General features: G+C 42.4%; 2 protein-coding genes across 2 annotated transcripts; both read left to right on the top strand.

Annotated features, from left to right (window-relative positions):
• Positions 1 to 1,104: 1,104 nt before the first annotated feature.
• On the top strand, positions 1,105 to 15,292 carry TMEM30A (transmembrane protein 30A). The gene is made up of 7 exons (XM_081188925.1): positions 1,105 to 1,509; positions 7,273 to 7,389; positions 8,395 to 8,502; positions 10,470 to 10,557; positions 11,288 to 11,437; positions 12,143 to 12,349; positions 13,944 to 15,292. The coding sequence occupies exons 1-7, from the start codon at positions 1,234 to 1,236 to the stop codon at positions 14,135 to 14,137; spliced, it is 1,140 nt and encodes a 379-aa protein (XP_081045051.1). The 5' UTR covers positions 1,105 to 1,233; the 3' UTR covers positions 14,138 to 15,292.
• A 5,978-nt stretch (positions 15,293 to 21,270) lies between these two features.
• COX7A2 (cytochrome c oxidase subunit 7A2) lies at positions 21,271 to 27,679 on the top strand. Its single transcript, XM_081188926.1, has 4 exons — positions 21,271 to 21,439; positions 22,921 to 23,010; positions 25,986 to 26,070; positions 27,444 to 27,679. Exons 1-4 carry the CDS (start codon positions 21,422 to 21,424, stop codon positions 27,500 to 27,502), a joined length of 252 nt encoding a protein of 83 aa, XP_081045052.1. The 5' UTR covers positions 21,271 to 21,421; the 3' UTR covers positions 27,503 to 27,679.
• The last annotated feature ends 222 nt before the right edge of the window (positions 27,680 to 27,901 follow it).

The raw sequence follows: 27,901 nt of genomic DNA, 5'->3' as shown, positions 1-27,901 counted from the left end.
TTGCCTAACTTCAGTTCATCCCAAAGTGATAAGCATAGGATCACAGAACTGCAGTCTTGGAAGGGACACTGCAATGCCAGAATATGCAGCCGCCCAGAGTGGCTGGGGAAACCCAACCAGATGTGCGGAGTATAAATAAGATGGGGATCGAAGCTACAACCTTGGCGTTATCAGCACCACACTCTAACCAACTGAGCTATCCAGGCTAAAACACCAGGTTCTTCATACATTTCTACATCTGTGGGGTGTATACCGTCTGATAGCTTGTTTTGCATCATCAGCCCTATGTTTCCAAGATCCTACAAGTCAATTGTTTCTACAATCAGGTCCTTTTCTATGACCGCCCCAACGCTATGTTTGGAAGGGCCATTCACTCCCCTCTTTTATGGGGTTTTGCCATGCCTTTCTGTTTATGCAGCTGTTTTGTTTTATCCCGTGGCTTTTTGAAATCTGCTACACTGATCTCCGCTCGCCAAAAGTTAGTGAAATTTAAAAGGTGACAGCTACCGGCTAGCGACAAGATGATTGACAAGATGGTTTCGCCATACTCACTATTCCCTCCTAACCCCCGAAGGCTTCATTTTATATTTCCAATATGTTATTATTAATATATGCTTCCTACATAGATCACTTACACGACACAGTAATCATACTTTTATTCAATTTGAAAAACAGTAGGTAAAATAATGTAAAACTATCCAAAAATAGTTAAAAGCAAACTGCAAACAACACTACTGATGCAAACAAGGCGTTTCTGCTTGCGCACTATGATCCTCAAGCACAATTATGCTCCATGCGGGTCCGCTCCTTTTTTCCACTCAGTCGATACTTACTACGCAGGCGCGTCTCCGGCATCGCTCCCGGCCGTCCGACTTGTTAAGCCGCTCCCACTGGTTCTTTAACCCTATCAAGACCCGGGCGGAGGAGGAGCTGGAACCAGACTTCGTTCCGGAGTCGAGAGTTACGCGGCAAGTTCGCGTCATCGCTCGGCGCATGCGCAGGGAGCCTTCGTGCGGGCGATGCGGGAGAGGGCATGCCCAGAAGGAGTCGCTGGCGGCGGCGGCGTTCGGAATTCCACCCCTCCCCACTTTGTTTTGACGTCGTCGGCGTGCTTGCGCAAGCGCAGTCCGAGCTGCTCTTATACCGAGCGAGTGGAGGTTCCGTAGTGCCAGTTCCTGCAGCCGCCTCCTCCTCGCCTCCCTTTAGCGCTCGACCCAGAAGCCCGGACTCTCCATGGCGATGAACTTCAACGCGAAGGAGGAGGTGGACGGGCAGGTCCCCGGGAGCAGCGGCGTGGGGGGAGCCGGGGTCGGGGTCAGCGTGGCCGGTGGGGCCGGAGTCAAGAGCCGAAAGCCCGACAACACCGCCTTCAAGCAGCAGCGCCTGCCGGCCTGGCAGCCCATCCTCACGGCCGGCACCGTCCTGCCCGCCTTCTTCGTCATCGGCCTCATCTTCATCCCCATCGGCATCGGCATCTTCGTCACCTCCAACAACATCCGCGAGTACGAGGTAGGCGGGGGCGGGGGGCAGGCAATGAGGGGGGGTTACCCCACTTTTGGGGGCACGCCCCGCCTTGTCAGAGGGGGAAGGGGGCAGCCCCCCACTTCTTGGGAGCAAGCGCCGTGGGTGGAACATTATAAGCCAGTGAGTGGCATGGCAACAAGGAAACGAACACACTTTGATTTGGGCTTATATAGAAGCCTTAAAAAGAAAAAGAAATCCTTTAAATGTCTTTCAACTTTATCCCTTTCGACGTGGAAGAAATATGCTGCCCTACTGGATAGGGCAGTTTTTTTCATCATCACAGGTCTGGCACCGTCAAGCACCTTGAAAGAAATAATAAGCGCTTGTGGTGATGATGCAGAGAATTTGAGGATGGCGAGGGCACCAGGTAGCGCATCTGCCTCCAACCTGGTGGTCTCTGGGTGGTGTTGGGATACAGCTTCTGTCAGCGCCCAAATATTGTAGACAAGAACCTCCGGGTGGTGCCTGATTTGTGGCTGCAGTGTCTGTGGGAACTTGGGGCCGATTCACGTTTTCTGTCATTTTGGGCTGACTTGTCCAGGGTGTAGGTAAAGCCGTTACCTGGGCAGGTATATCATGTGTTCTGTTCCACACCTGTGATGTGTTGGCACACTAGCAGTGCAAGCACCTTGGGCACTGATGAGTTTTATATTACATGGGCATGGGTCAGTGCACGTGTACACTAAACACAAAGAGACGTGTGGGGAACACTTACACAAATACAGTGGTGCCTCGCAAGACGAAAATAATCCGTTCCGCGAGTCTCTTCGTCTAGCGTTTTTTTCGTCTTGCGAAGCAACCCTATTAGCTGCTTAGCGCTATTAGTGCTTTAGCGGCTATTAAAGGCTTAGCGGCTAAAAGGCTATTAGCGGCTTAGCGGCTTAGAAAAAGGGGGGAAAGCGAAAAAAATCGCAAGACTCGCAAGACGTTTTTGTCTTGCAAAGCAAGCCCATAGGGAAATTCGTCTTGCGAAGCGCATCGAAAAACGGAAAACCCTTTCGTCTAGCGGGTTTTTCGTCTTGCGAGGCATTCGTCTTGCGGGGCACCACTGTAAAGCCTTTACTAACAACCTAAGGCCTGTATAATTCATGGCTCCTAGTTGTTTTATTGGTTTGAGAAGTGTGTGAGGTGTATAGGAACTGTCAACTATAGCAACTTCCTGTGGAACAGGGAACCTCCATAAAATTCCATAAAAACTGTTATGGTTGTACTGCCCCCGCCCCCAGCTGTTACTCTGAAGAAGAGTTTCAAAGGAAAATGGGTCTTTGAGGGTTAAGTTGGATAGTTTGTAACCATTGTTTGCAGTTCTGGTTTAAGGAAACATATTGGTGGCGCTTCAGAGATTATTTCCAAAATGTAATTGATCCAAGGGATGCAAAAGAACAGAAGTGTTTCCATAAAGCGCATATTGAAGATGGACAAAATGCATACTAATAGAAATGAGCAACAGTGTACATAACTGGTGTATTAAATAGAATGCAAAACAAGAGAAAATAAAAACTGCTTCTGCAATTGGATCATAACTTTTTATAAAGGAGCAGTTTTCCCCTCTGCCTTTTCCCCAGACAGGGGAATCTTTGATCTTGCAGAAGTTGCTGAACTACAGCTATGATCAGCCCTAGCAAGCATGACCAGTGGCCAGGGATGATGGGCATTATAGTTCAGCAACATCTGGAGGGCCAAAGATTCCCTACACCTCCTACAGTTTGTTGCCAGTTGTTGTCTGAAAGACTAGTAAGCACTGTACTTGGTTCTCGGTTTATCACAGAGGTAGGGAACCTGTGACTCACCAGATGTTGATGTACTACAGCTCCCAGCATCTCTCACCATTGGCTATGTTGGCTAGGGCTGGCGAGAGCTGGAGTCTGACAACAGGTGCCACAGGTTCGCCAAGCCCTGGGTTATCAACTTAGGAGTTTTTCCTACTTTATTTTTCCTACACCAGCTGCTGTTAAGTTGTGTGTGGTCATTATTTTTGGAGTCTACGTGTACACTTTAAGTGTATTTTGGTGGAGACTGTTGTTGTGTCTTGAGTAAAGTTCACTGAGTATTTTTCCTACTTTTTAATGTTTAAATGCATTGTGTTGTTCATTCTATGTCATTTCATTTTGGTTAAGCTCTGGCTTTGCCGTTTACTGCCAAGTTCCTGGTGTTTTGAAATGCTGATTTAGCAAGCACTGTTGTAGATAAAGCTTGGCTGATGCAGGAGGAAGATGATGCAGGTTAAACGAGAAGGAAGTACTGAAGATGTGTGTGGGAGATGGAGGGAGAAGAGAAGCAAGAAGTAGCCAGGGACTGGGGAAAAAACATTGGGAAATGCAGGGATGAATAGGGAGAAATAAGGCCTGGCTGTGAGAGGACAAAGTGGGTGAGTGGGTAAAACCAACAGTGCAAAAGCACTGATGTCAGGAGAGTGCACTCTTTGAAATAAGGGGGGGGGGATACAATTAAGAAGAATTAAAGCCACTTTAAAGGCCACTTAAGACAAATCCTTTTTGTATTTTGATGCAAGTTGAGAAGGAAGGTTTGCCCCCCACAAATAGACACCCAAGAGTGCAAAGTTAAACTATGGAATTTGCTCCCACAAGATATGGGATGTAGTGCTCCCACAAGATGTAGTGATGGCTTGAAGAGAAGATTCAACAAAATCATGGAGGATAGTTGCTACTAGCAACTTTGGCTATGTTCTCCCTCCACTGTCGGAGGTAGTATACTGCTGTAGTCATGTCCTGCTTTTGGACTTCTTGTAGGCATCTAGTTGGCCATTATGAAAAGAGGATGTTGGACTAGATGGGCCTTTGGCCTGATCCAGCAGGACTATTCATGTTCCTGTCCAAACCACAAAGCCGCACCTTTGGCCCCAATAAAGCTGAAATATTGTGGGCCAGATGCAGACAGCTGACCAGTACTGTGTCCTAGACCCGCATAAAACCTTTTACATATTACGATAATGGGTGCAGGGCTTCCCCACCTTTTTATTTGGTGTGTGTGTGTAGGTATAATTGAGGGAGAAATGCACAGTGAATGTCTTGGCAAATACCTCCTGATTCTATTCGACAGGCTTAGAAACCTTTAGGAGCCTTATTTTGTCTTGGACGTAGCTGATCAGTGTATAGTAACAACAACTACATCATTCTGTTTGATCATCTCAAGAACTCACAAATGGTTGCAGTTCTTCCTACTTCTTCCACCCCTAGTTTTCTGTGTGTGTTACTATTAGGCAGGTAGCCCCTATGCACCCAGCATTATTTCTGCACATTGACATAGTTGCAGCCTGAGAAAGGCATTGACAGGTACATGCTTTGCTGGCTGCACACAGTAATGTTAATTAGTTCTCTGATATTCTGATTTGAGAGTCTTGTTGTGAGCCTCAAATGGACAGCAGTGTCTTGAGAAATTAGCCCTTGGGCAAACTCCACTCTGCCCAGCGGCTTGCTTAGCATCTTGCAGTGGCTCTTGATTTGGATGCATTTCATCCCATCTCCAGTATTGCCTGCCTGTAGCAATTCATGGGAAAATGTAGAGCTTAGGGGATGTGGCCTTGCCGCAAAACGGGCACCAACGCTTCTACTTTTAGAATTGTGAAGGTGACATGAAATGCAAGAAGTGTTCAGGAAAGGGAAGCAAGACTCTTAAAACCAAACTTGGCATATTGCTTGAAAAAAATGGATGATGGAGAATGCCTCATGAGCTAAAAATACATGGTCCGGAGGAGGGTGGGGTGTAGGTACTATTGGTTCTGTTTTCTATTGGATTGTTGCCACACAAAAAAGGTGGTTTGCTTTCAAGTGACTCCCCCCAAAAATAATCCTTTATCATAAGATGGGGAAGGGGATTTAAACAAAATTCCTTTGGTGTGAGGGGCAGTTCAGGTATGATTCTAGACATGCTTGCTTGTATAATGGCATTCTTCTCTGCAAGCTCCCCACCCCCACCCCACTCCAAGTATCCTCAAAATCTGCTTCTGAAGGCCGAGAGACCTTCTGGAGCAGATCTGAGCTGTGCACAGGGATAGGACAGGGTAGTTGACATGTGCTGTGCATTATACAGCCCATAATGAATATGCCAAAGTTGAAGAAAAGATATACAGATGTAGTGGTAGTTTTCTGTCAGTGCAGACTTCAAGTATTGTAATTAATCCAGTCTTTATAGCTTGGGCCTAAACCTGGATACATTGCTAAATGTGCTTTTTTTGTTGTTGCTGCAGCAAGCATACATTATTGCTGTGGCAAACAAACATTTAAAGGGGGAGCATTGCTATGGTATACATTGATGGTTTGTGTGTTAAGAGAGACTATGGAACAACAGTCTCAACATTCTTGTTTGTAAATTTACCATTCTTTAGGACTAAATACACAGCTGTTTTGCTTCAAACTGAATACATATATAGAAAACAAATAGGGGACAGATCTCATGTGATGTAAGTTCATAATGGTAATCCTGAACAAATACTCTTTATTGGTCTCTAATTAAGGGAGATATTCGTCTTTAAACTCTGAACTTCTTTAAAACCAAAGACAAGGTTGACATGTACTTAATGTCCTCCCTTACTCACTGTTCGCTGTTAATAGCTTTCTAAAAATAAGCACCTTTGTTTCCATGTTTAAGGATACAAAGCAAATCTGTCAATACTGAGATGTTGCTAGCTCCAGTACGGTTACTAAAATGAGACCTTGTTTTAGATTTGCTTTAGGACAAAAATATAATGGACCATAATCTTGTGTCCAGTACAGCACAGGTTTTCTTCCCTCTCTTAGTATCATCATTTAAGCAGAATATCCGTCAATGTTTCTGAAAATACCCACTGCAAATATTTTAAGAGTTTAAGGTGTTAAGGACAAAACGAGGAAGTACCACTGACTTGCTGTTGCATATTGTCCTCTTTTGGTAAAACTTGTTTGTGTAGTTCCTTATTTTCCACTAATAATGTAGCCCTAATATCCGCACCAGAAAACAAAAGTGAAGCTTTCATTTTAAATAAATTATGAAATGGTGAGATTTTTGTCAGTACTTCCAAGACTGCAGGTGTGTCGGCTTCCCAGAGAGAAGCATCTTGGGATAAGTGTGAAAATGAAACTTCTTTAAGCCAGGAGTGGGCAACTTGTTCCGCATCTTTTCCCTCAAGCTCAGATGCTCCTGTAAAGTCATGAGGTCTGGGAGTTACTCCACTTAAAATGTGAAACTGTTTTGAAGATTTAGACAAGAGGCAGTGAACTGCACCAGAGATCATCCCATTATGAAGTGCCAGCTAAACTGTCTTCCCCAAACTGGGCAGCTATTGAAGTTCCTGCCAATAACTTTGTGGCATTCCCAGGACCAGATAGATAGATGGATAGATAGATGGATGGATGGATAGATAGATAGATAGATAGATAGATAGATAGATATAAAACACCTACATTTTCTTATTTATTTTACAGCATATAAACCTTGCTTTCTCATAGAAATCTAAAGAGTGGGGTTGGCTCAAAGCAGGCATCTTTCTGGACGTCTGCAGTTTGGTCATGTAGAAACTTAGATTTCTTGTAGTGCCTTCAAGTGTGCTACGGCCTAGATGCCACCACCATAAAATGTCTGCATAGCCAGCCCTCAAAACATGGTCCACATTTGATGCATTATCTGATTACTGTAGTCAACAACTTTGGCTTCAGCAGTGAATCAGCTTTCTTTATGTTTGTGGTTTGGTGCTCTTGTATTTTATAGTAAACTTTTTTCCCCTTTTTATTTTTATCTGTCCTTTCTCTGCAGATTGATTATACAGGAACAGAGCCAGGTAGTCCCTGCAACAAGTGTTTAAATGTGTCCTGGAACAATACACCTTCTTGCATGTGCACCATACACTTTACACTGGATCAGCCATTTGAGGTATGTTACCTTAAATGTGTGTATATATGACAAAATAACTGTTTGACTGTCTGTGCTCATATAAAACTCTTAATTGGAATTCTTTCATACCGGCCTCTTTCCACATTGCAGACTTTCTGCAATACGATATATATATGGGACATCCTAAAGGTTTTGGGTGGTATTCAGCTAAGTTTTATTCATGGTAGTCCCATTGAATTTGATGACCATGACTAAGTTAGGTTCCTTAATTTCACTTTCTGCTCTGAGTAAAACTTAGTTTAAATACTATTCATGGTAAATGAGAATGGTTTGGAAAAAATCTCAACAGCTGGTTTAGTAGTAAGAAGAAATTCAAAATCAAATAAACTAGTGGACATAGTGCAGTGGTACTGGAATGTACATGATACAGCATTATTAACAAAACTTGCTGTAAGACAGTGGTTTTCAGCCAATGTGCTGGGGTGCCTTGAATGATGGTCAGGCAACACTGGCCTCTGTCATTCTTTCTTTCCCTGCCTCCTCTGATGCCCTCTCACGTCTCTGCCTCCCAAAGGCTTGCACAGCCGTTTAGTGCAAGCAGCCCTGGCTATAAGCTCTGCAGGCAAATGGTGCCTCTGGGAAGCACCACTTTTTGGGTGGGGGCAGCTCAGAGACCAGGGACAGCAGCAGCTGCTGCCCAGAGGACTCCCAAGGAGAGGAGAGAGGAGAGGAGGCTGAGGGAACACTCCACAAGCGAAGGTGTTTGAAAAAGTGTGAGAAGCTGCCAGCTCTGCAGGCAAGGGGTGACATAACTGGGCTCCTGTGCCCCACCGGGTGCCGCAGAAAGCAAGTAGTTGGTTAAGGGAGCTGTGGACTCAGAAAGGTTGAAAACCTCTGCTCTAAGAGATTGAAGGTGTAATCCTGTCCCACAATCTCCTCCCGCAACCAGATATTCGTTGTAGCATTTGAAAAAGGCTTTTTGTTTCATCTGAAGCCACCATTAACTGTGCACATTGGTGAAGCATCTTAATTTGTGTATTGCAGAGCAACGTGTTTATGTACTATGGACTGTCCAACTTTTACCAAAACCATCGTCGCTATGTGAAGTCTCGGGATGACAGCCAGCTAAATGGAGATAACAATTCTTTACATGTAAGTGAAACTCTTTGCATAGAATGACATCGTTTCTGGCTTCTGATACTTAAAACACAATAGCTTTTTAAATGTTAAAGGGAAAATGCACAGATTGTCATTTGGTGTCTTTTTTATGTAGTCATAATTGAACGCTACGTAGGCTTCGCTATTTGACTCCTGTCCACCATCCATTCCCTCTCTCTGTGGTAAATAAGCCTGCACAAGGTCCCACTTATATCACTGAGAAAGCTTAAGAGCTGCAGGTGGGGAAAAACCTGATGGAAGGCAACATTGTCATTCACTCCTGTGCTCTCCAGTGAAATCTTGAACTGTAGTGGGCGGAGAGCCCCCTTCCACTGAGAATCCATATGATGGGAACCATCCCTGTGTGTTCAATTGATCCCTTGAGGGTTTTTTTAAATCATTTTCAGTTGACCCTAAATAACAAGTTAGGCTGTTTTGGGGCGCTGTATCTGTCTGTTGCCTAGTATACTATACCTGATGTGTAGAAACTACTTCATAACGCTTACTTTTACATTAATTACAGCAGTCCAGACTCCCTCTATCTTAAGGCATACCCTGTTAGCTTCTTATTGGGCAAACTCTTCCTTATTGGTCTTTGAAAGTATTTCCATGCACTCCTTCTTGGAGTGTGCTTGAGAGAACCTCTTACCACTGGGTGCTAAGGTTGGCTGCTACTGTAACTCCTTGTTTCCTTTGGCATCCGATGAAAAGGAAACGGGAGCATTCTAAGCCTCACTGACTGTCCAAGCTGTTATTTTATTCAATAAGCTGATGATAGATTTATAGAAGCAGTTGGCTATAATAATTTTATATCTACTTTAAAGATTTTCGGAGTGGATAGTTTGTTTTACTACCGTTTGAATGTTAGTTTTTAAAGTTTTATTTATATATTGTCTTGTGATTGATGTTTATCATAGCTAGGCAAGATACAAATGTCCAAATAAAGAAATTGCTTGCTGGGTGTGGGCAGGAAATAGTGCTGTTTTTTAATGAGTGTCCAGATACTATTCTTCCTTCTTGGTAGTGAGTAGCTACAGCAAAGGACACTTGGGAGAGTGTCAACTCTCTCTCTCTGTCTCTCTCTCTCTCTCTAACTGTGATGAGATTGTAGGCTACTCAATGTGTCCTTCACAGAGCAAGAATTACGTGTGATTAGATAGCTATAAAAAGATTAGGCAAAGGGGGGAACAATGCACTTGCATAACCTCATTCTGCCATGCAGACTGAAGCCGATGTGGGCTGTGTGTGCTTTGGGTGTGTTTAGAAGTGGAGCACCCTCTTTTAAGATGTCATGTTACAGCCACAATTCAGAGAGATTACATTCTCAGATTAGAAGATAAATGCCTGTTTTCTCTTATTTACTAGAAACAAATAGCTCAAATTAAAATTGGTCATTACCTCTGTAATCATTATTTTGGTTACTTGTAGTCAAGCAGAAAGATGTGAATTCACTGAAAGTGTAAACATTGTTCAGCTTTTACAGTGTTTGATATACTAGTAGTGTGTCCAACTGCTTTCTCTGTAACTTGTGGTTACGTTAATTTCTTTCCACCTTGCATCCAAGAATCACAGGGCAGTTTACAATATAAAAACACAAAAAGCTTGCCTTCCCAATTACAATACCCTTCCTAGTCTTCCTTCCAGATCTATCCTTAAATCACCAACGATGAAACCCTATTGCACCACATTGGCTTTCTCTTTTGTAACTTTATTTATCTTGCAGAACTGGGACTTGTAGCGTTAATTGCAGGCAACTGCTGACTGAATGCTTTATAGTTGTTGGTGTGTTTGCCAAAGCATTTCGTCCCGTAACTTGAAACCGTATTTTTTATTTTATTTTTTTGCAATGGAAAGTAGGAGGAAGGGTTGTTGTGGTATCGGTTAGGCAGCCTGATGTGTCGATTATAGTTCTGACTAGTGTGTAATCAAGACTGACTTATCTTTTCTTTTTTACCAATTAGCACCCCAGTAAGGAATGTGAGCCTTACCGCACCAGTGGGGACAAGCCTATTGCTCCTTGTGGCGCTATTGCCAACAGCATGTTTAATGGTATGATTTTGTGTTGGATTTTGAATAAAAGCAAGGAGATATCTATTAAGCTGTCACACTTTCTATCAACATTGTATGCACATAGATGCACTGGAAGGGAGCACTGTACATTCCCCCAATCCAGTAGTACTCCTAGAAGCCTTGTCCACAGCAGTTAGATTTCTTAAGCGTTTACACATCTTATGGCAGGAGCGGTCATAGCTCCATGTGCCTTATCCCAGGTCCAGTGCCTGACACCTCCAGGTTGGGTTGGGTAAGGCTCCTGCCCGAAGCCCTAGAGTGCTGCTGCCAATCACCGCAGACACTGCTGAGCTAGCTGGACCAATGCTCTGACTTGCTATAAGGCAGCTTCCTAAAAATGGCTGCCATGCTAATTTCAGTAAACCAGTTGGCTCAGTTATGTGTCACACTGAGGCTTCTGGGACACGTCAGCAGCCCATGATGAGGGAGGGCCTTTAGACTGGGCTGACAGTCTATATTAGCTTTAAGTTATGAGTGTGTGCGTATGTGTAAATAAAGACATGCCATTGCTTGTTGTTGTTGTTGTTGTTTTACAAAGTTGTATATTCTGTGCTTATGCACCTTGAAATAGCATCTACATGCAGAATTTGATGTCTTATCTGAACACTTAGGTCTTGTATATGATGCATTGAAACTTTTGGATACAGCAGGCATGGAATGTGAAAATGAACCTTGAAAGTGATGCACGCCTATTTGTGTTTCCTTCTAGATACGTTGACACTGTTTCGTATTGACCGTAATGAAACCAAATATATACGTATTCCTTTGACTAAACAAGGCATTGCTTGGTGGACAGACAAAAATGTGAAATTCAGGAATCCTACTGGACCTACAAAGGATCTGGCAATACTTTTCCAAGGTAAAATGATAACACAATGAATTGACCCATGTATGAGAGAACATAAAGACTCCAATCTGGATCAAGACCTTCCTGGGAAGGTATTGTGGAGGCTGAAGTAGAAATTGAATTATTTTTCCAGAAAAATAATAAACGAGCCAATTCTCAGTTTATGTGGGGGTTACAATCCAAGAATAGAGCATAAAGCCAAAATTGCATATAGTCAAAACACATTAGGTTCAGTTGTGGGTGGGATTGCCAAAGTCTTTTTTCCTCCAGGTGATGGTCCCCTTTCTGCCCCCTTCTTAATTTTTAAAAGAAAATTTCCTGAGCTCATAAAGCTGAAGGCACGCAAATTAAATGCATCTAAGTTGTGAGTTATCTGTAATGTTTTGAATGGGATACACTGTATTGATTAGTACAAGTTGTTGGGGAAACTGTAAACAAAAGTTAGATGTACATTCTTGTGTGCTAGCTCATTTATGGGTTTGCTTTGCTTGATTCTCTCTCCTTCCAAATGTCCAAAATTTCTATTCAAACAGTTTGTTACTAGCTTTCTTCTTGTTCTGCTAATATATTCATACCTCTTGTCTCTCTCAACCCCACTCCCAAATTATTTCTTAGCAACTATGCTTGTGTTTGATTGCTTGGCTGTTTTCCCCAAGATGCATGTTTTCTAATAAAAATCATAATCTCATATTAGTGCTTTGCATTTTTGTTTTTAAGGCACAGCAAAACCTGTCAACTGGCCCAAACCAGTGTATGAGCTAGACAAGGATGCAGACAACAATGGATTCATCAATGAAGACTTCATTGTGTGGATGCGTACTGCAGCGCTGCCTACATTTCGGAAGCTATATCGCCTTATAGAGAGACCAGATAACTTACGGCCTACTCTACCAGCTGGGAATTATTCCTTGGAAATAGAATACAGTATCCTTTTATTAAAAGGTCTAAGAAATTGCAGTCAGTAAACCTTGTACAGTCATATCTCAGGTTGAAGTTGCTTCAGGTTGAGCGCTTTTGGGTTACGCTCCGCAGCGACCCCGAAGTAACAGAACGCGCGGAAGCGGCAAATCACAACCTACGCAGACATGCAGTGAGCTACCACTGTAATCGTCTTTTATTGAATTTTCTTGTAAACCTTGAAGTCATTAAATAGGTAACTGTTGGTAGCATAGCAGGCTGATAATCATTTTAGGGCTGAATGAAAAATCTACAAAGGTCACAGTAGGAGCATGCACAAAATTGTCTCAGTCTGCTTATTATTATTTTTAAAAGGTGCATTGACTGTTGGGTTGGCTGATCTGTGGCCCTTGCCTTCATATCAGACATCCCCTGCAAGTAATCAGTTCAGACCTCTGGCCAGAAGCACCTGTCCCTCCCTCGGCATCCTGCGTGGAGAGGGGAGAGAAGGATGTGCCCCCTGCACTCACTTTTTTTACTTCTGGTCCCATCCCCCCCCAAGGGAATTTCTACACACCCCAAATAGAATGCAGTTGCTGTGTATAATTCTCACACCTTGTGATATTTACCAAGAATTAGGTCAAACATAAGGTCCTTTTGGGGGGATCTCCATGGCAGACTTCTGCTTCTCAACACCCTCTCCTGGAGTAGAAAACAGGGTCCTCGGTAGGGCAAAGGGGCCAACTTACTGAGGCCTGCTATTCTTTGTGTCAGCTTCATTCACTCTTTGCCACTGTTACTTAATTCTGCAATGCTGGTGTTCCGGACTTTTGAGTAGCAAAATTTGCTCTTTCCTCAGCATTTGCAGCTCATGCAGAGGTGGAATAGAAGGTGGTGACCTTTTTGGCTTGTAGGAAAAGGAACACTTTGATATTTAGGCTGACTGGATGAGGAGGGGTGTTTGAGAGGTATTTGGAGGGACAGCATGACCTGGTGAGGAGGAGAGAGCTCTAAGGTTTTGCTCAGCCCAGTGGTGGTGCTGATGCAGTTTTAGCAGGTAAGCTATGGCTGAATAGTACAAGGCTATGGAATGGAGAAGGGTGGGTGTACTGAGTAGCTAATTACTGGTTCTTGTGCTGGTTTCCTACCAAGTCAAAACCCATGGGGGTTTTCTTTGATAAATTCTGCATGTGGCTTTTGGAATAGGAGGTCTGGCCATCTATCTTCGTGCAAAAAACTACAGCAATAAAAAACCTTCAAAAGTAAAGAGACACATAGCTTCATTGCTGCTTTAATAATAGTCATGGTTCGGATATTATCTACATCTTTGGTAGCCCCCTCTGCCCGTTGGTTTCCTTGTCTTGAAACTTCTTCAGCCAGTAGCCTTGTCTCTGAGTAATTTGCTTCCCAGGGGTTTTTTTTTTGTTGGCTCATATTTCGAGTAATAAAGTGTCCCCTGGCTATCAAGCCTTGACTACGATACAGCATGTTCTTCAGAACACTTGCTGTTTGTTTTTAAGTAACGCAATCTCCTTCCTTTGTGCCGATACGAAGCTTTCTTGTTAGCACTGTGACGCCAGCCAGTCATTGTTGGCGAATGTTTTTCCTATACCCGAATCAGATTATCCTGTGCATAGCTTTGACGGGCGAAAACGGATGATCTTGAGCACCATTTCGTGGATGGGGGGCAAGAATCCGTTTCTGGGAATCGCCTACATCACCGTCGGCTCCATTTGCTTTTTCCTCGGAGTAGTGCTGCTAATCATTCATCATAAGTACGGGAACCGGAACAACAGCGCAGACATTCCCAATTAATCCCGCCTCTCCAATCCACATGTACTGCATGTGCATCAAGGCCAGTCCAGAGCGGACACAGCTTTTAAAAGCTCTATCCCTGGTATATATATATATAAAAAGTTGCTTCTGACACAGAATGCATAAGTATATATGAAGCCTTTTGTTTTCCCTTACGGTGGATTAACTTGAAGATAATGGCTATAAAAAGTTACCTATGTAAAACAGTGCTGCCTAGAGGACTTTTTGAGGCTTGGCCTCTGGCTGGACAGGTGCCATGATGCGCATTTAGTCTTTCCTCACCTAATGCATCTGCTGCTTGTGTGCTTTGTAACATGTCCATACCGTGTATAGACTGCCTGGCGAGAACGTGTTTAGGATAGAGTAGCTTCACGTTTCAAGGATGTCAGGTGTGCTGGTGCTTTTGGAAGGAGAAGAGGCCTGCCTGGTTTGTTGTTTGGTTTTTTTTTGTCACGCATGGTGCGCATGGGCTTTTGTGTTCGCGACTGAAATGTTTGCTGTATTAAACCTGTGCAATTTGTTCTCTGAGCCCAGCTTCATGTTCAAGCTTCACCGTATGTTCCAACAGGTGTGCTTGCCATGTGAACGTGTGCAGCAGCAACAGGCTTCTTCATTACATTAAAGCCGCTTTTTCCCCACATGGAAACAACCGCTGCCTGTGCAAGTCTTGCTTTAAATTCTTCCGCGTGCAGCTCTGTTCTGTGCCCAGCACCTAGTGTGGTCCAAAACTCTTAGCGTGGCTCCTACAGAAATGAAGAGCTTCTGTCTCAAAGGCAGGAACAGCTGTCTGTATCGGTACAGAAATGTCCATCTTTGGTTAAAAGCAAGGGTTCAACCCCGTTTAACATTCCTAATGGGGGAAGAAGCATTAAATTTAATTCAGAATGTGCTTGAGCTCCTGAATTCAAGTACTTGAGGGTCAGCGAAAGAAACTTGAAGTGTCCTGCAAGTCTGTTACAGCTTGCTTGCGGTGGGGTGTGGGGGACGTCCCCTTCTTGCAAATTTTCACTGAAGTCTTTCCAGATTGTAAGAACCCAGCCTGTTGATCTTAAATTATTAAATTGCTATGTATATGGAAGTTGTTTTACGTGAAACTGATTTGTCAATCTGAATATTTGCTATTGAATAAATGCTGTCATTTGTTTTATGAAACAATCCTTTAGCAGAAGTGTCTCAGTTTTGGGTGGCAGTCATGAAAACTTTCAAGAGGACTTGAAAAGGGATAATGCAAAAACCTCATGCCTTTGATCCTTTTGGGAACCAGAAAAATACAGGAACGTTAAGTGCAGAAATAATTCTGTAGAAGGATTTTGAAAGCTGAGATCACTCAGTTGGAGGCACAGTAGAATTCATTTCCTAGAAAACCAAGTGATTCACAAATATGTAGTCAGTTGTGTTAGTTTACACTACTTCTTTCCTTAAATACACACACTTCCTTGCCAAATTGAATCTTATATACACCAGACTTGTATGTTTGCTATAATGTGTAAATTGAATGCCAGATTTGCTGTAAATACTTGGCAGTGGCTGCCTATGAACTTAATTGTCTAGAACATGCATTCCAATTACTGTAGGGATTTAATAGGAATTGGTTTAATCTGAACCAGTAGAACTAAAACACCCTTGAATTCAGTTGATTTAGATCACATTATGAAAAGCTATCTGAGACTTTTTTAACCAGAGGGGTTTTCCCTGTTCCAAACTCAACACTCCTTAATGAGATACCTATTTTATTTATTTAAGCATTTGCTATTTGCCCATCAACCATCTCCTCAACATTGTTTACCCTCCGCCCATTTAAAAACATTTAACAATCCAAACTTAGAACAGTGAGATCAATACAAATTACCACTTAAAAATCAATGCAAGCAGCATAATTCCTTCTAAAAATGAGTTTTAAAAACAGCTGACAATTGGTTTGTTTTAGCCCTTGGAACAAACATAGTCCTAAAAAGCCTGGGAAAATAAAAAGGTCATCTGGCACTGCAAATAATTTGGTGTAGGCATTAGACAAACCTTGCTAGTGAGAGCATTCCATAACTGGGGCTGCCACCACCAAAAAGGGTATCTTCTTGGTAGATACCTGCCTCACCTCATTTGATGGGAGGTGCTGGAGAAGGGCCTCTGGTAAACATCTGAAGGTCCAGAGAGGTATGTATGAAAGACAATCCTTCAGAAAATCTGACTAAGCTGTATCTCAGGTCTGTTCTCCTTGAAAACAGTGATGTAGACAGAGCGTGTCTACCCAGTTTGCACCAGTTTACCCCAGTGCCTTAAAACTTGCTGTCATGTTAATATAATCTCAGCTTCAGTGTTGGATCATGCCTAACTCCAGTGATCCTTTTCTGTACCTGTCAAAATCTGCAGCTGTCTCAAACATCCCTACGGAAAAGCTACTGGCTGGCTTAACCTAGTAATAGCAATGGCAAAGCTCACCTGGGGTAGCTCAGTTGGTAGTGCAGGAGATGCTTAATCTCAGGGCTGTGGGTTTAGTCCCACGTTGGGCAAAAAGATTCCTGTGTTGGGGGTGGACTAGATGATCCTTATGGTCCCTTCCAACTCTACAGTTCCAGGAAGGCAAATTCTGAGACATATTATACATAAAGTGGTTTGGAATATAGATCAAGAGCTTTTTAGCTCTAGAACAAGGCTGTAAGATGAACTGCTAAATTTGGCAAAGAAAAACCTCATTGGAACGAATTTGCTAGCAGCTGACTTTCCTATTTCATGTTGACTACATCTGACTACAGCCACCTCCTGAGAGTTATTCCTAGACAAAGCTGGGAAGGGTTAGGGTTCTTCTGCTGTCACCTGTCCAACAAGAACAGGGCTTGGTTAAACAGGTACGGTGATTTGGCATCTGTTTCTCCATGACTGGTGTACTTTGTCACTTGCTTCCTGTTTAACCACATGCCACTGTTAAAGCAGATTTAACTTGGGTTATCCTGTTAGTCTTTTACAGAGCAGAATTACTGTGTGTTGCACAAGCAGGATATTGTTGTCACAGAAATACTGCTCAGCAGTTAGTCAAATGATTTCTTTCCAAATTTCCTGCTATCCAGCATTTAATCTTGCTCCAACACAAAGCGCTGCTGTTCATGGCAAGTAACTGCAGTATAATACTGACTTCTTTCCGAGTCTTGTGTTTGCTTCACATATGGGGAACAAAAAACTTGAAGACAATCCAGAAACCCAACTTCCAGTAACTCTGTTGCAGACTATGGGCTTAATTAACATTTAAGCTCGAAAGTCTGTTAGTGTTGTGGCACTGGTGTCTTTAAAGCAGCAAATTACGTAAGAGCTGTCATTCTAATTTGTTGTACCTTCTGTAGAAAAGATGAATAACAAGTTCCCTGCTCTGGTTTTAATAGAGACTGAGGTTAATTTAGGATTACCTTTGTTCATTTGAAACAGACGCAGCTGCTTGAATTGGTAAGTTCCTCATACTTTCATCTGAAAGGTTTTGGGATTTTAGTGGATGGAAATCAAGACAAAAGGCTTGAATGAAGCAATGTGAGATATGATTATTTTAGAGACCAAGGTACTAGTTGATTTTGTTCTTTGTAATTTGAGTCAACTGTTAAGTAAAGATTTTTAAGAGTTCTAATTGGCTGCTGATCTAATTGGCTCCATTGTTTGGCTGTTTTTAAGCAAGTACCTTAGAAGGAAAAATACAATTAAGAGTTGCCTATCTTCAACTGCATGTGGCTGCCCCCCTCCCCCTGAGGTGTACAATGTTCTTGCTAACAAATGATTAGCCCTGGTTTCTTCTTCCTATTTCTATGCTGTGAATTTTTCACCATGTCTGCAGTTGGTACTAACCACAACTCCAGGTGTTCTTAGCTACCGTTGTGCATAAATGTGTTACTCATGAGAACTGTACAGTCAGCACATGGGTCCTAAAGGCACTGCTTATGCCCTAATGAAAGGCAGGCTGTTGTCTTCAAATCATGAAGATAATCATTATAGCAAGTGTTCCTGGATTCTCTTCAGAGAATCGGTTTCCTTTTCATTTCATTCTAAACTAACATCCATTGAAACCCAAAAATGTTCTGTGAAGTCAAAATAAAACTACCAGACCTACAAAAGTAATTTTCATTTTTATATCAGAAATAATTTAATGGTCAGAGCAAAAAAATAAAAGTACAAAGATGAATTTATTATGTTGAATAGCACATCAGACAGCATGTGAGTGATAACTAGAAGCAATTTGCATTTGCTGGGAAAAGTCAGTTTTTAAAAGTCTACTAATTTCTTCATACCAAGCATTACTTAGGAAAATAGTAATATGAAAAAAGATTCATAACAGTAACTAGCATATTCATATAACAGGATATGGGAAAATAAACCCACCAATGAGGTTATATATTTTTATTGGCGGGAGTTTAACCCCAGTAAAAGGATCATATCACCTGTTTTGTTTACACTAATGGTAGTGTAATGTCACAACATTCAAAATGTATTTCAAGTTGTGTTAGTAATGATGCTTGTTAACAGTCATTAGGGACAATTTGTCATGCAAATAACTAGTAGTAAGTTCCAGGAAACTATGCCATTGTAAGGCCTCTTCTTTGAGCATTGCTGAACTAAAATTAAACAGCAACAAACCTTGTCAAACTTCCATGATGACAAAGATATAACAAATAACAGCCCTGATTATATGGGTCCAACATGATGGTGGCTGCCTCTTTTCTTCATCCCACTACAGCCTCCCCACTTTCTCCCCCTCAGGCTCGGGAAAGACAATCCTAAATAAGCGAGTAAGTAAGTAAAGAAAGAAAGAAAGAAAGAAAGAAAGAAAGAAAGAAAGAAAGAAAGATGGATGGATTTGGACATTCTTCCAAGGAGTAAGTTGAAGTGAGAGTTGCACCTACTCCCACAAATATGGCTCTAAGCCCTCATGTTCCAAGTCTACCTAATTATGCATCTCCAACTTCCCTAGGAATTATGGGCCCCAATACATAACCCTTCTAACGTGACTACACTTACCTTTTGACATGACAGCAGTGGCAACTTGCTGCCCTCTTTTGTAGGCTCTTTAGTGATAGGTGCACATCAGTGTTGCTTTTGAATAGGAGCCAAGTATGTATCTCATCTGCGGTGGCTGCCCACTGTTTTAATTTAATATATATATGAAATGGGGCATTGCATTTTGGATCATTTAAAATGGCAGCCAACCACTGCCATTGCTGCCAAGCTTGGTGCTCTCAGGCAGTGCCAAACCACTGGCACCAGGTCAGGTGCAAAAGTACTCTTCTGAAGACTGAGAGCTGGTCAGATTGGGAATGTAAACCCCAGAGGAAAGAAGCTAGAACGAGGAAACACTTTTATCTAAAGTTCCATACAAGAAATTGCTCAAACTAAGTCAAACAATGTCATTCTTCTAGGCTAAATGAGACTGTGGTTCTCCAGATGTTGAATTTCAACTCCCATCTGTCCCAGCTAGCATGGCCAGGGATGATAGGTGCTGTAGTCTTTAGCGTGCTAATGTTTTCTTTGTTAAAGCCAGCTGCAGCAAAATCTCAATTATTGGTTTTTATACTTTGGTTATTTTACACTTTCATTTTAGTGCCCTTGTTTATTGTTTTTTATTTATCCTTTACTGTGTTACCTCGGGTTACATACGCTTCAGATTACAGACTCCGCTAACCCAGAAACAGTACCTCAGGTTAAGAACTTTGCTTCAGGATGAGAACAGAAATCGTGTGGCGGCAGCACGGGAGGCCCCATTAGCTAAAGTGGTGCTTCAGGTTAAGAACAGTTGCAGGTTAAGATGGACCTCCAGAACGAATTAAGTTCTTAACCCGAGGTACCACTGTATTGTTAACTGCCCAGGCCCCATTGTAAGGTGGGTGGTGTACAGATCATAAATAGGAAACAACAGTTTCCCAATTGCTGGAAGGTTGCTAGTTCCCCTTCACCATCTTAGGCTGTAGGATTCCACAAACCAAATAAGGATGGAAAGTTATGTGACTCTGGTGTGGGCAATGGCAAAAGTAGAATAAGGGGTTGCTAACAATTACTGAGATAATGTGAAGTGCCTCAAACAATTGCCCTCTCTAGTTGCTTACTGAAAAACACTCTGGGCTTAGAAATTTTCCAGTGAGGGTGCACTGGAACTATCCAGTAGTCTGAAGTGGAAGTTCTGTGTGTTCAATGTCCTCTTCTTGGGAGCAATCGCCTGCATCTGAGCCAGCCAGTTAGCTGCTTGGTTTGCCTGGAGCAATCTCCCTGTAGCTGAACCTGTGGCAGGCCAGAAGAATTTCACAATTTGTCCCCAAACTGCAAATTATCCAGCTGAATTCTGCCCATCCACCTCCTTCTCGGGGCTCTTCTTGCACCCTTAAAAGTTGCCCGCCAGGCAGCAAATCAGCAGAGGAGCCAGCAGCGGCAGCTACAAAGCAAGACCTTCGCCTCGTCAGTTTCCAGCAGTCAAGCGGCACTTGCGGGTGGGGATGCTGCGGAAGGTTTAAGGGGCGGTGGCCGTTTTCTTGCATTTATGGGAATTATAATAACCGCCCTTGAAAAGTTGCAACTTCTGTGCAGTGTTTTTAAAAGGAAAGCAAAACCTCTCTTTAACAAACGTGCTAGGGAAGAACGCTATACCCACCCTATCCCTATAAAACAGCTACTCAAGAGGGCAAAGGGGGGCATAGCCATTTTCTGGCCAAGTCCTGAAGAAGAAGGGACCGGGAGGGGAGGAGAGTTGGGCCGGCATCTTTTTGCAGTTGAACCTGACCCTTCTCTTCAAAAGCGCCTCCCTCCCGGCTTCGGGAAAACTTGGCTGCCCTGCCCAGGGATGCGCTTAGGAGCCGGGTAAATCAAGCAAGGCGGCGGGACGCTGCAGTTCACCCGCCAGCCGCTTGTGGCGCTCTAGGTTTCCCTCTGGCTCACGACTCCGCAGCCTAAGAGGAAGTCCCGCTCTCTCTGTCTCTCAATGACAACGAGGTTCATAGACTTTACAGATAAAGACGGCACCCGTCCTGGTTATATATGATACTTCCGATCTCAAACTGATCTGCCTTTCGCCGCTATGGAGATTTTTTTAAAAAAAGAATATTTAACCATAGAGGTGCCAACGGCTAGAAAGACTGGAACGACGGCTTGTTAATTAATACCGGAAGCTCTCGCTTTGGATGCGCGCGCCGGTCGCCATGGTCGCCTAGGGATTGTGACGTCAGGCGGCGTCGAGCGGCGTCTCGCTTCCTGTTTCCGGTGCCCTTGTTCCTGCGTTGAAGGCGACGGCGTAGACGAGGAGGAAGGTGAAGAGGAAGAGCTGCCAAGATGCTTCGGAACCTTTTGGTATGGCCGGAGGAGAAGGAGGGTCTGGCCTGTGACTTGGGTGGCTTTTGCTGTTGGGAAAGTAGCCGCGGAAGCAGCGAGATAGACGAGTGAAGGGAGGCCCCTTTTATTGCATTTCCTGCGGTTGTGAACTGCCTTTTTCAAGGTTGCAAATTCCACGCAGTGTTAAAAGCGAAAAATGAAAACACAGCGTAGCAAATATGCAGCAAAAGTGAACCCTGCACCCTCAGCAATTCCCACAAAAACAGCTATAATAAAATAGTATTTTTGTTTGTCGAAATGGCTGCTTAAAACTAAACTACGCCTATTTAAAAAGGAACCATACTTGAGTTAAGGTATCGGGGTTTGGGGGGTGGCCATATTGTGACTGGTTTGGGCCTCGTAAATGGTCAGGGGGCGGGATCTGGAAAACTTCTTTTAAGAAGGCTGGGGAGGGTGCCATGGAGGATGGGTTGAAGGGGAAATTTGCCAATATCAGGTTTCAGAAGACTGCCCAATTTGGGGCAGTTATTTCCTCCACGGTGGCTGTCACACATTAATGGAGGAGAGGGCATCTGGGGAGGCGTTGGTGGGCTAAGGTGGCTTCCAGGAGGAGATGAGGCATTTTATTTCCATGGGTCTTAAGTTCACATATTGGGATCCAAGCCAATGTATTTTACTTTATATTTTCATTGGTTGGTAATGTTTGCCATGTCACAGTCCTTTGATTTTCAAAGATAGGTGTTGGTCTATGGTCTCCCAGTTTGGTGGTTTGGGTATTGTTCACTTGGTGCACCAACTTCCTTTTTTACATGGTGCAGATTAAGAAGGGGAAATTGGGTTGGGAAAAGCAGGATTTCAACAAAGTAGCTGTTAGCTTTTGGCAGAAGCAACAGGTTTTTTGTTGGTATCTTAAAGAGGCATGTGATACAAGCTTGTGTGCCTTTCATCAGATTTATGTAGATTTACTGTATTTTCAGTTGGTAGAAATGTGGGGTGAAACAGTGGGGCCTAATGGCCATGCAATGAAAGAGGCAGCAATGGTCAGCACAGGTTAAATATATACAAGAATAGCTGTTTTTACACATAATAGCAAAACATGATTAAGCTTTATGTAAGCAAGCCCTTGAACAATACACTCCCCACATCCAGCACTGACATATAAGATCAAACACTTCCTTTCATTCTTAACTAACTACAGTTTGGTAGGTTCAGAATAAAAATTATAGTGTTAAGTATGGCTTATTAAAACTAGCTAGGGTTGTTAGCCATAGTCTGAAGTAGGCTTGCCTCATTAAGCTATATCTAACATTTTCGTTTCAGAGAAAACTGTGATTATCATTCTGTGTACACTAGTGTGGTCACTAACTACATTTAGTCTAAACCACTAGTGTTTAGTTTACTTGCTTCCCAAGTAATTGTGCATATGAGTGTGCCCTTAACAAAAGAAGCACTACTTCTAATAATAATTAAAAAAGAAATATTTTTTGTTTGTTTTGCAGACTCTTCGGCAAATTTCTCAGAAATCCATAAGCACTGCCTCCCGCAGGCAGGTTACAAACAAGGTTCCGGAATTACAGAAACATTTCCAGGTATGGTTGCATGCATACTTTGAGAACAAATGACAATGTAATGGAACCTCTTAATATTGTTTTTATCTATCTATCTAAATATATATATATGATTTTTTTTACGATGAATATACTTTACGTAGCACCACTAATGGCATTTAGCGTCCAAGCCATCTTTCTTTTTTTGATCTTTTAAGATCACACAGTCTGATTGCTGTGTGATAGCTGCTTATTTTCTCAGTAGTGCTAAATTATATGAAATCCAATAGCATGCTTGTATAAATGAATTTATGCTTACGAATGCAATTAAGTTACATGTGAAAGATACAGCAATAGCTGTTGAAGACAAATCAGAATTTTAGCTTCTGGGAGTATCTTAAAAAATATAGGCAATGTCCTACCTGGCTAGCAAATTGTGACTAGTTAATAAATAATCTATGTGGTGCTGGGTATCATAAGTTAGAACTCAAACCTTTTTGTGTGTTCTGTAGACAGCTGTACTAACAGTCTTTGATCATTTTCGGTTGTCATGCTGAACAGTACAGAGGTGGGGAATCTGCAGCCCTCCAGATGGCATGACTGATGGTCAGGGTGGGCAGGAATCTGGATGGCTACAGATTTCTATCCCTAATGTAAGAAGACACTATTCTGCTTGCTATGAGTAAAAATGTGCTGAAATATTTTCACTTGATAGTTTGTTTTATCATCTAGGTAGTCTGATTCATGACTTGGTTTTTCCAAAGTTGTGATTTCAGCTGTGTTGTCCTTAATGTTAATAATCAAATACTTTTCATAAAATAGTTTTTCTTGGCCCCCTCCCCCCTGCATCCCAAGCCATGCCCACTAAAGCATCAGCCCATCTAAGTTGAGTAGTTCAAAATGGGACATCTTTTCAAAAGTGGTGGGTACATTGTGTTGGCATTTGACTAGTCAAAAATTGATCAAGAATTTTAAAGGAATAAGTTATTTGATCGACCCCCTAACCAGTAAAACCCTAGCAAAGCATGCTAATTACAAAAAAGTATTTTCCTTCATTATTTTATTCTAGAAGACTTCAGAGTCTAGTCCCTCTCTCAGTCTTTGCAAAATAACAGCAAATTTCACATTGAATGTCATCTCCCTTGGCATGTGAAATGTGGCTAAACTTTTGCAGATGGATTAAGCAAAGAGTGGTATGCCTTGATAAAATGGGTTCTTCCTTTCCTTGTGGCCATTGCGGAATCTGCTGGCTGATTTCTTTACTTGCTCCCTGAGGGTGGCAGTGGCCCCACAGTCTTTGCACTGCCTGAAAAGTGGCCTTGGGCAGTGACAGGTGGTCATTTAACTGAGAGGGAGAAAGTTGGTCTCTAATCTTGCTGGCTGATCTGTGTGTTAACTGGAAAATCAGAACCACAAGTAAGTAGTGTCACCATTGTCTATGAAATGATGTCTTCCATGACCATTTAAGGCAGTATATTGCAGTGTGCATACATGCCTTCGTCCACAGTGCTGACGTTCACATTCCCTGCTACAGTGTTCACATTCCCTGCACTATGTAGGCTGCTGACTCAATCCTTATTGACTCTAGCTAATTTGCTGACCCTAAATTATGATTATGTATGCACATGCTTTGTGTTTCCTCTTTACTGTTGTGCTCCCATTTAGAGATGCCAGCAGTTTAGCAAATGGCCAGAGAACCAGGATATGTTGCTTAACCTGGAAAGGATGAGGACAAAAATTCTTTATAGAGAGAATGCAGGTGATACCTGCTCCTAAAATTTATTCAGTAGATTTATAGCCTGTTTTCTGATTTGAGTTCTTACAACAGTTAATAGCATTTATGAAACACAGTAGGTGCACCTAAACTCACATGCTCAGAAAACAACCAACCCCACTGAGCAGGAGCCAGCACCAAACATTTTCCACAGAGTAGATGGGGTTGGGACAGTTTGACTGGAGCATACCCTCATAGTGGCTGAATGAGAGATCTGTGAGTGACACAAGCTCTGATAAGGGTTGAGGAGGGAACAGTTCCTTGCTTTCACGGTTGCTGGTTGATTAACCAGTTCTGCACTCAATGTATTGCCACTTACATAAGGGCATTCTTGACCCTTTAGAAAGTTTGATCATATTTGACTAGGGTCAATAAAAAGAATATTGTAACTAATCAGTTGAACGGTGTCCCAATACACTCTAAATTTAGGCTGCAGTCCTGTGTATGCATACTTGGGACTTGAGTTTTATTGAACTTGGTGGGATGTTTAAGTAAACAAGCATAGGAATGGGCTGCAAATAGGCTGCTCGTTAGAGCTGGTTGATTTATTCTTCCACTCCTTGCCTTTCCTCTCTGGTTGCTTCCTTGCAGCTCATTTTAGCCTGCCTGGGCTGAGGAAGTAATGTATCTCTCCCCACCCCCAGAAATATTTAGGGTATAAGGCTTATCCTTAGGCGAATACGGATGTGGGGGTTCTCCTCTTCTGCTTTCCACCTCCACTCCACCCCATCCAGGAATCAACACAAGGTTTGGCTGCCTCTTCCTCCCCACCTTTCTCTGTCTAGGTAGCAGTTCCCAGGACCTTAGCCCATTTGCTTCACATGGTTCTATCCTTATTTCAGACATCATTATATATTGGTTTATTGTGATGTTGAGCTGGTTATATACTGTGATGCTGAAAACCAGTTATTGCCCAGCCCTACTGCTCATATGACATATATAGCTGAACAGGAGAGTCTCTTTTTACAGTATATGGGTAGCATGCTTTCAACAAAGGGCTGTTTCAGTATTGGTGAACTTTCATTATCAGGTAGATGTTCCAAATTACAATATTTAGCCTTGAATAACTGACAACGATGCAGGAAATAACTTTTTGTACTTTTTGCCTGGACTTGAGTAAACAGAGCCGGAGTTAGCTTTCTAACATTGTAACTCTAGCAGAATAGGTTTCAATTTTAAAAAATAAAGCCTAAAAGAGAAGAGTCTTAACTCATGAATTCTGCATCTTTGTCGTTGTTATTAGGAAGATAATGGCATTCCAGTGTACCTAAAAGGTGGAACAATGGATGCAATACTGTATCGAACCACCATGATCCTTTCCGTTTTTGGTAAGACTTTAACAGAGAAGCAGCAGAGCTGTCATAGATGTCTCTGGTTATGTGTTCATATTTCTAAGAGAGAAAGTACCCCTCCTCTGCATAAATCTAAAACAGGAACTTGGGAACTTGGGAATTCTCTGCTGTATGTTACCGTGTTATTAAAAATATGCTTAGGAAAACCTGTATAAAACCACAAGAGAAACCAGACTGCTGTTTGTGAATATTCTCCACATTATTTTCTCCTCTTTCTGCTGTGAACATCACTTGAGTCTATAAGAGCTCTGTCTTAAAGGAACCCAGATCCCCACTCTGTTCAGTAGGCAAATTTGGATGAGCGTTTACATTCAAGCCTGCAGGTTTTCCTATGCCACTTTCCCATAATGCCTACTTTACTTAGCTATTTGACTGAGTGGGTTTCTGACACCTTTGAGAATGCAGTCTTTACAATCATTTGTTGGGAACCTTTTTAAAGCCCAAAAACATGAGGCAGAAACTTCTGGATGGAAGCTCAGGTTAAAATGCAGCTGCCAGGAAAATGACGGGGGACCTTTGCCCCTCCATATGTTGTTGGACTACAGCTTCAGTAATCATTGACCTTGGCCAGAACTGATGGGGCCTAGAGCACAGTGATATATGGAGACCTGCAGGTTCCTGATCCCTGTATTGAAAACCAGCATGCTGGAAGCACTTTAATTTACCAGAATTTCTGAAAGCTCAAGAGTTTAAGATGGCAATTTTTATCATAAAACTTTCAGCATTTTTAGAGTTTTGCCTAATAATAATAATTTATTTGTACCTCACCCATCTGACTGGGTTGCCCAAGCCACTTGGGCCATTTCCAACATATATAACAACATAATAAAACATTAACCCTTAAGAAGCTTCCCTGTACAGGGCTGCCTTCAGATGTCTTATGAAGGTTATATAGTTATTCATCTGCTTGACATCTGATGGGAGTGTGTTCTACAGGATGGATGTTACTACAGAGAAGGCCCTCTGCCTGGTTCTCTGTAGCTTCACTTCTCTCAGTGAAGGATCTCAGTGTCTGAACTGAATGCTGGGGTTGAAGACGCTCCTTCGGGTATACAGGGCCAAGGTCATTTAGGGCTTTAAAGGTCATCAGCAACACTTTGTGCTCAGAAATGTCATAATCCTCCCTTTATGTACTTAATTGGTCTGGTGATATAAAAGGAATGGGAAAACGGGCTCCTTTTAACCTGAAGAAACTTAACACATATTGTGTCATTTTCTGTCAATCTAATAAGACTAGAGCAAAAGAGTTACATGGATACTTTTTAAAAAAGAGAGCTTGTGTTAATCATTTGCCATCAACTAAAGCATTTGTGATTGATCTGACCTAATGTTGTGTGTCTTCTCTTCAGGAACAGGCTATCTCCTTTATGTGCTCTTCAATGCAGCAATGCCCAAGAAAAACAATTGACCCCAGTTTACAGGATGCATCTTGGAGTAACACCTCTCCACACCATTCCAAAACACTCTTCAGGGACCTACTTTGTCCTTGTCATAAATGATGTCTGTGTTGGGGATCAATATTTATTGAGTTGAAATGTTCTATGCTGTGACCAATAAAGTAGTTTTACATTCCTGTGTGCTCGAATCTGTTGAAAGTTTATTTGCTGAATTTAATGTGTTTTTTGTGAAGCCTGCAGTTTAATCTCAAGCAGAAATAATAGGCTCAAGTTTGAATTTGTAGGGCTTGCTAATTTGCCATCCTTTTTGGCTTCAGGATCAAAAATAGCTAAACATGGATTAGGTAAATGTCATACTATAAACACAGTCTTAATATCATGCAACAAAATTCATCTCCTATAGCTCTTCA

This window comes from Podarcis bocagei (assembly GCF_964188305.1).
Source record: "Podarcis bocagei genome assembly, chromosome: 3".
Lineage (NCBI taxonomy): Eukaryota > Metazoa > Chordata > Lepidosauria > Squamata > Lacertidae > Podarcis > Podarcis bocagei.
This window is presented reverse-complemented; position numbering and strand designations above follow the sequence as displayed.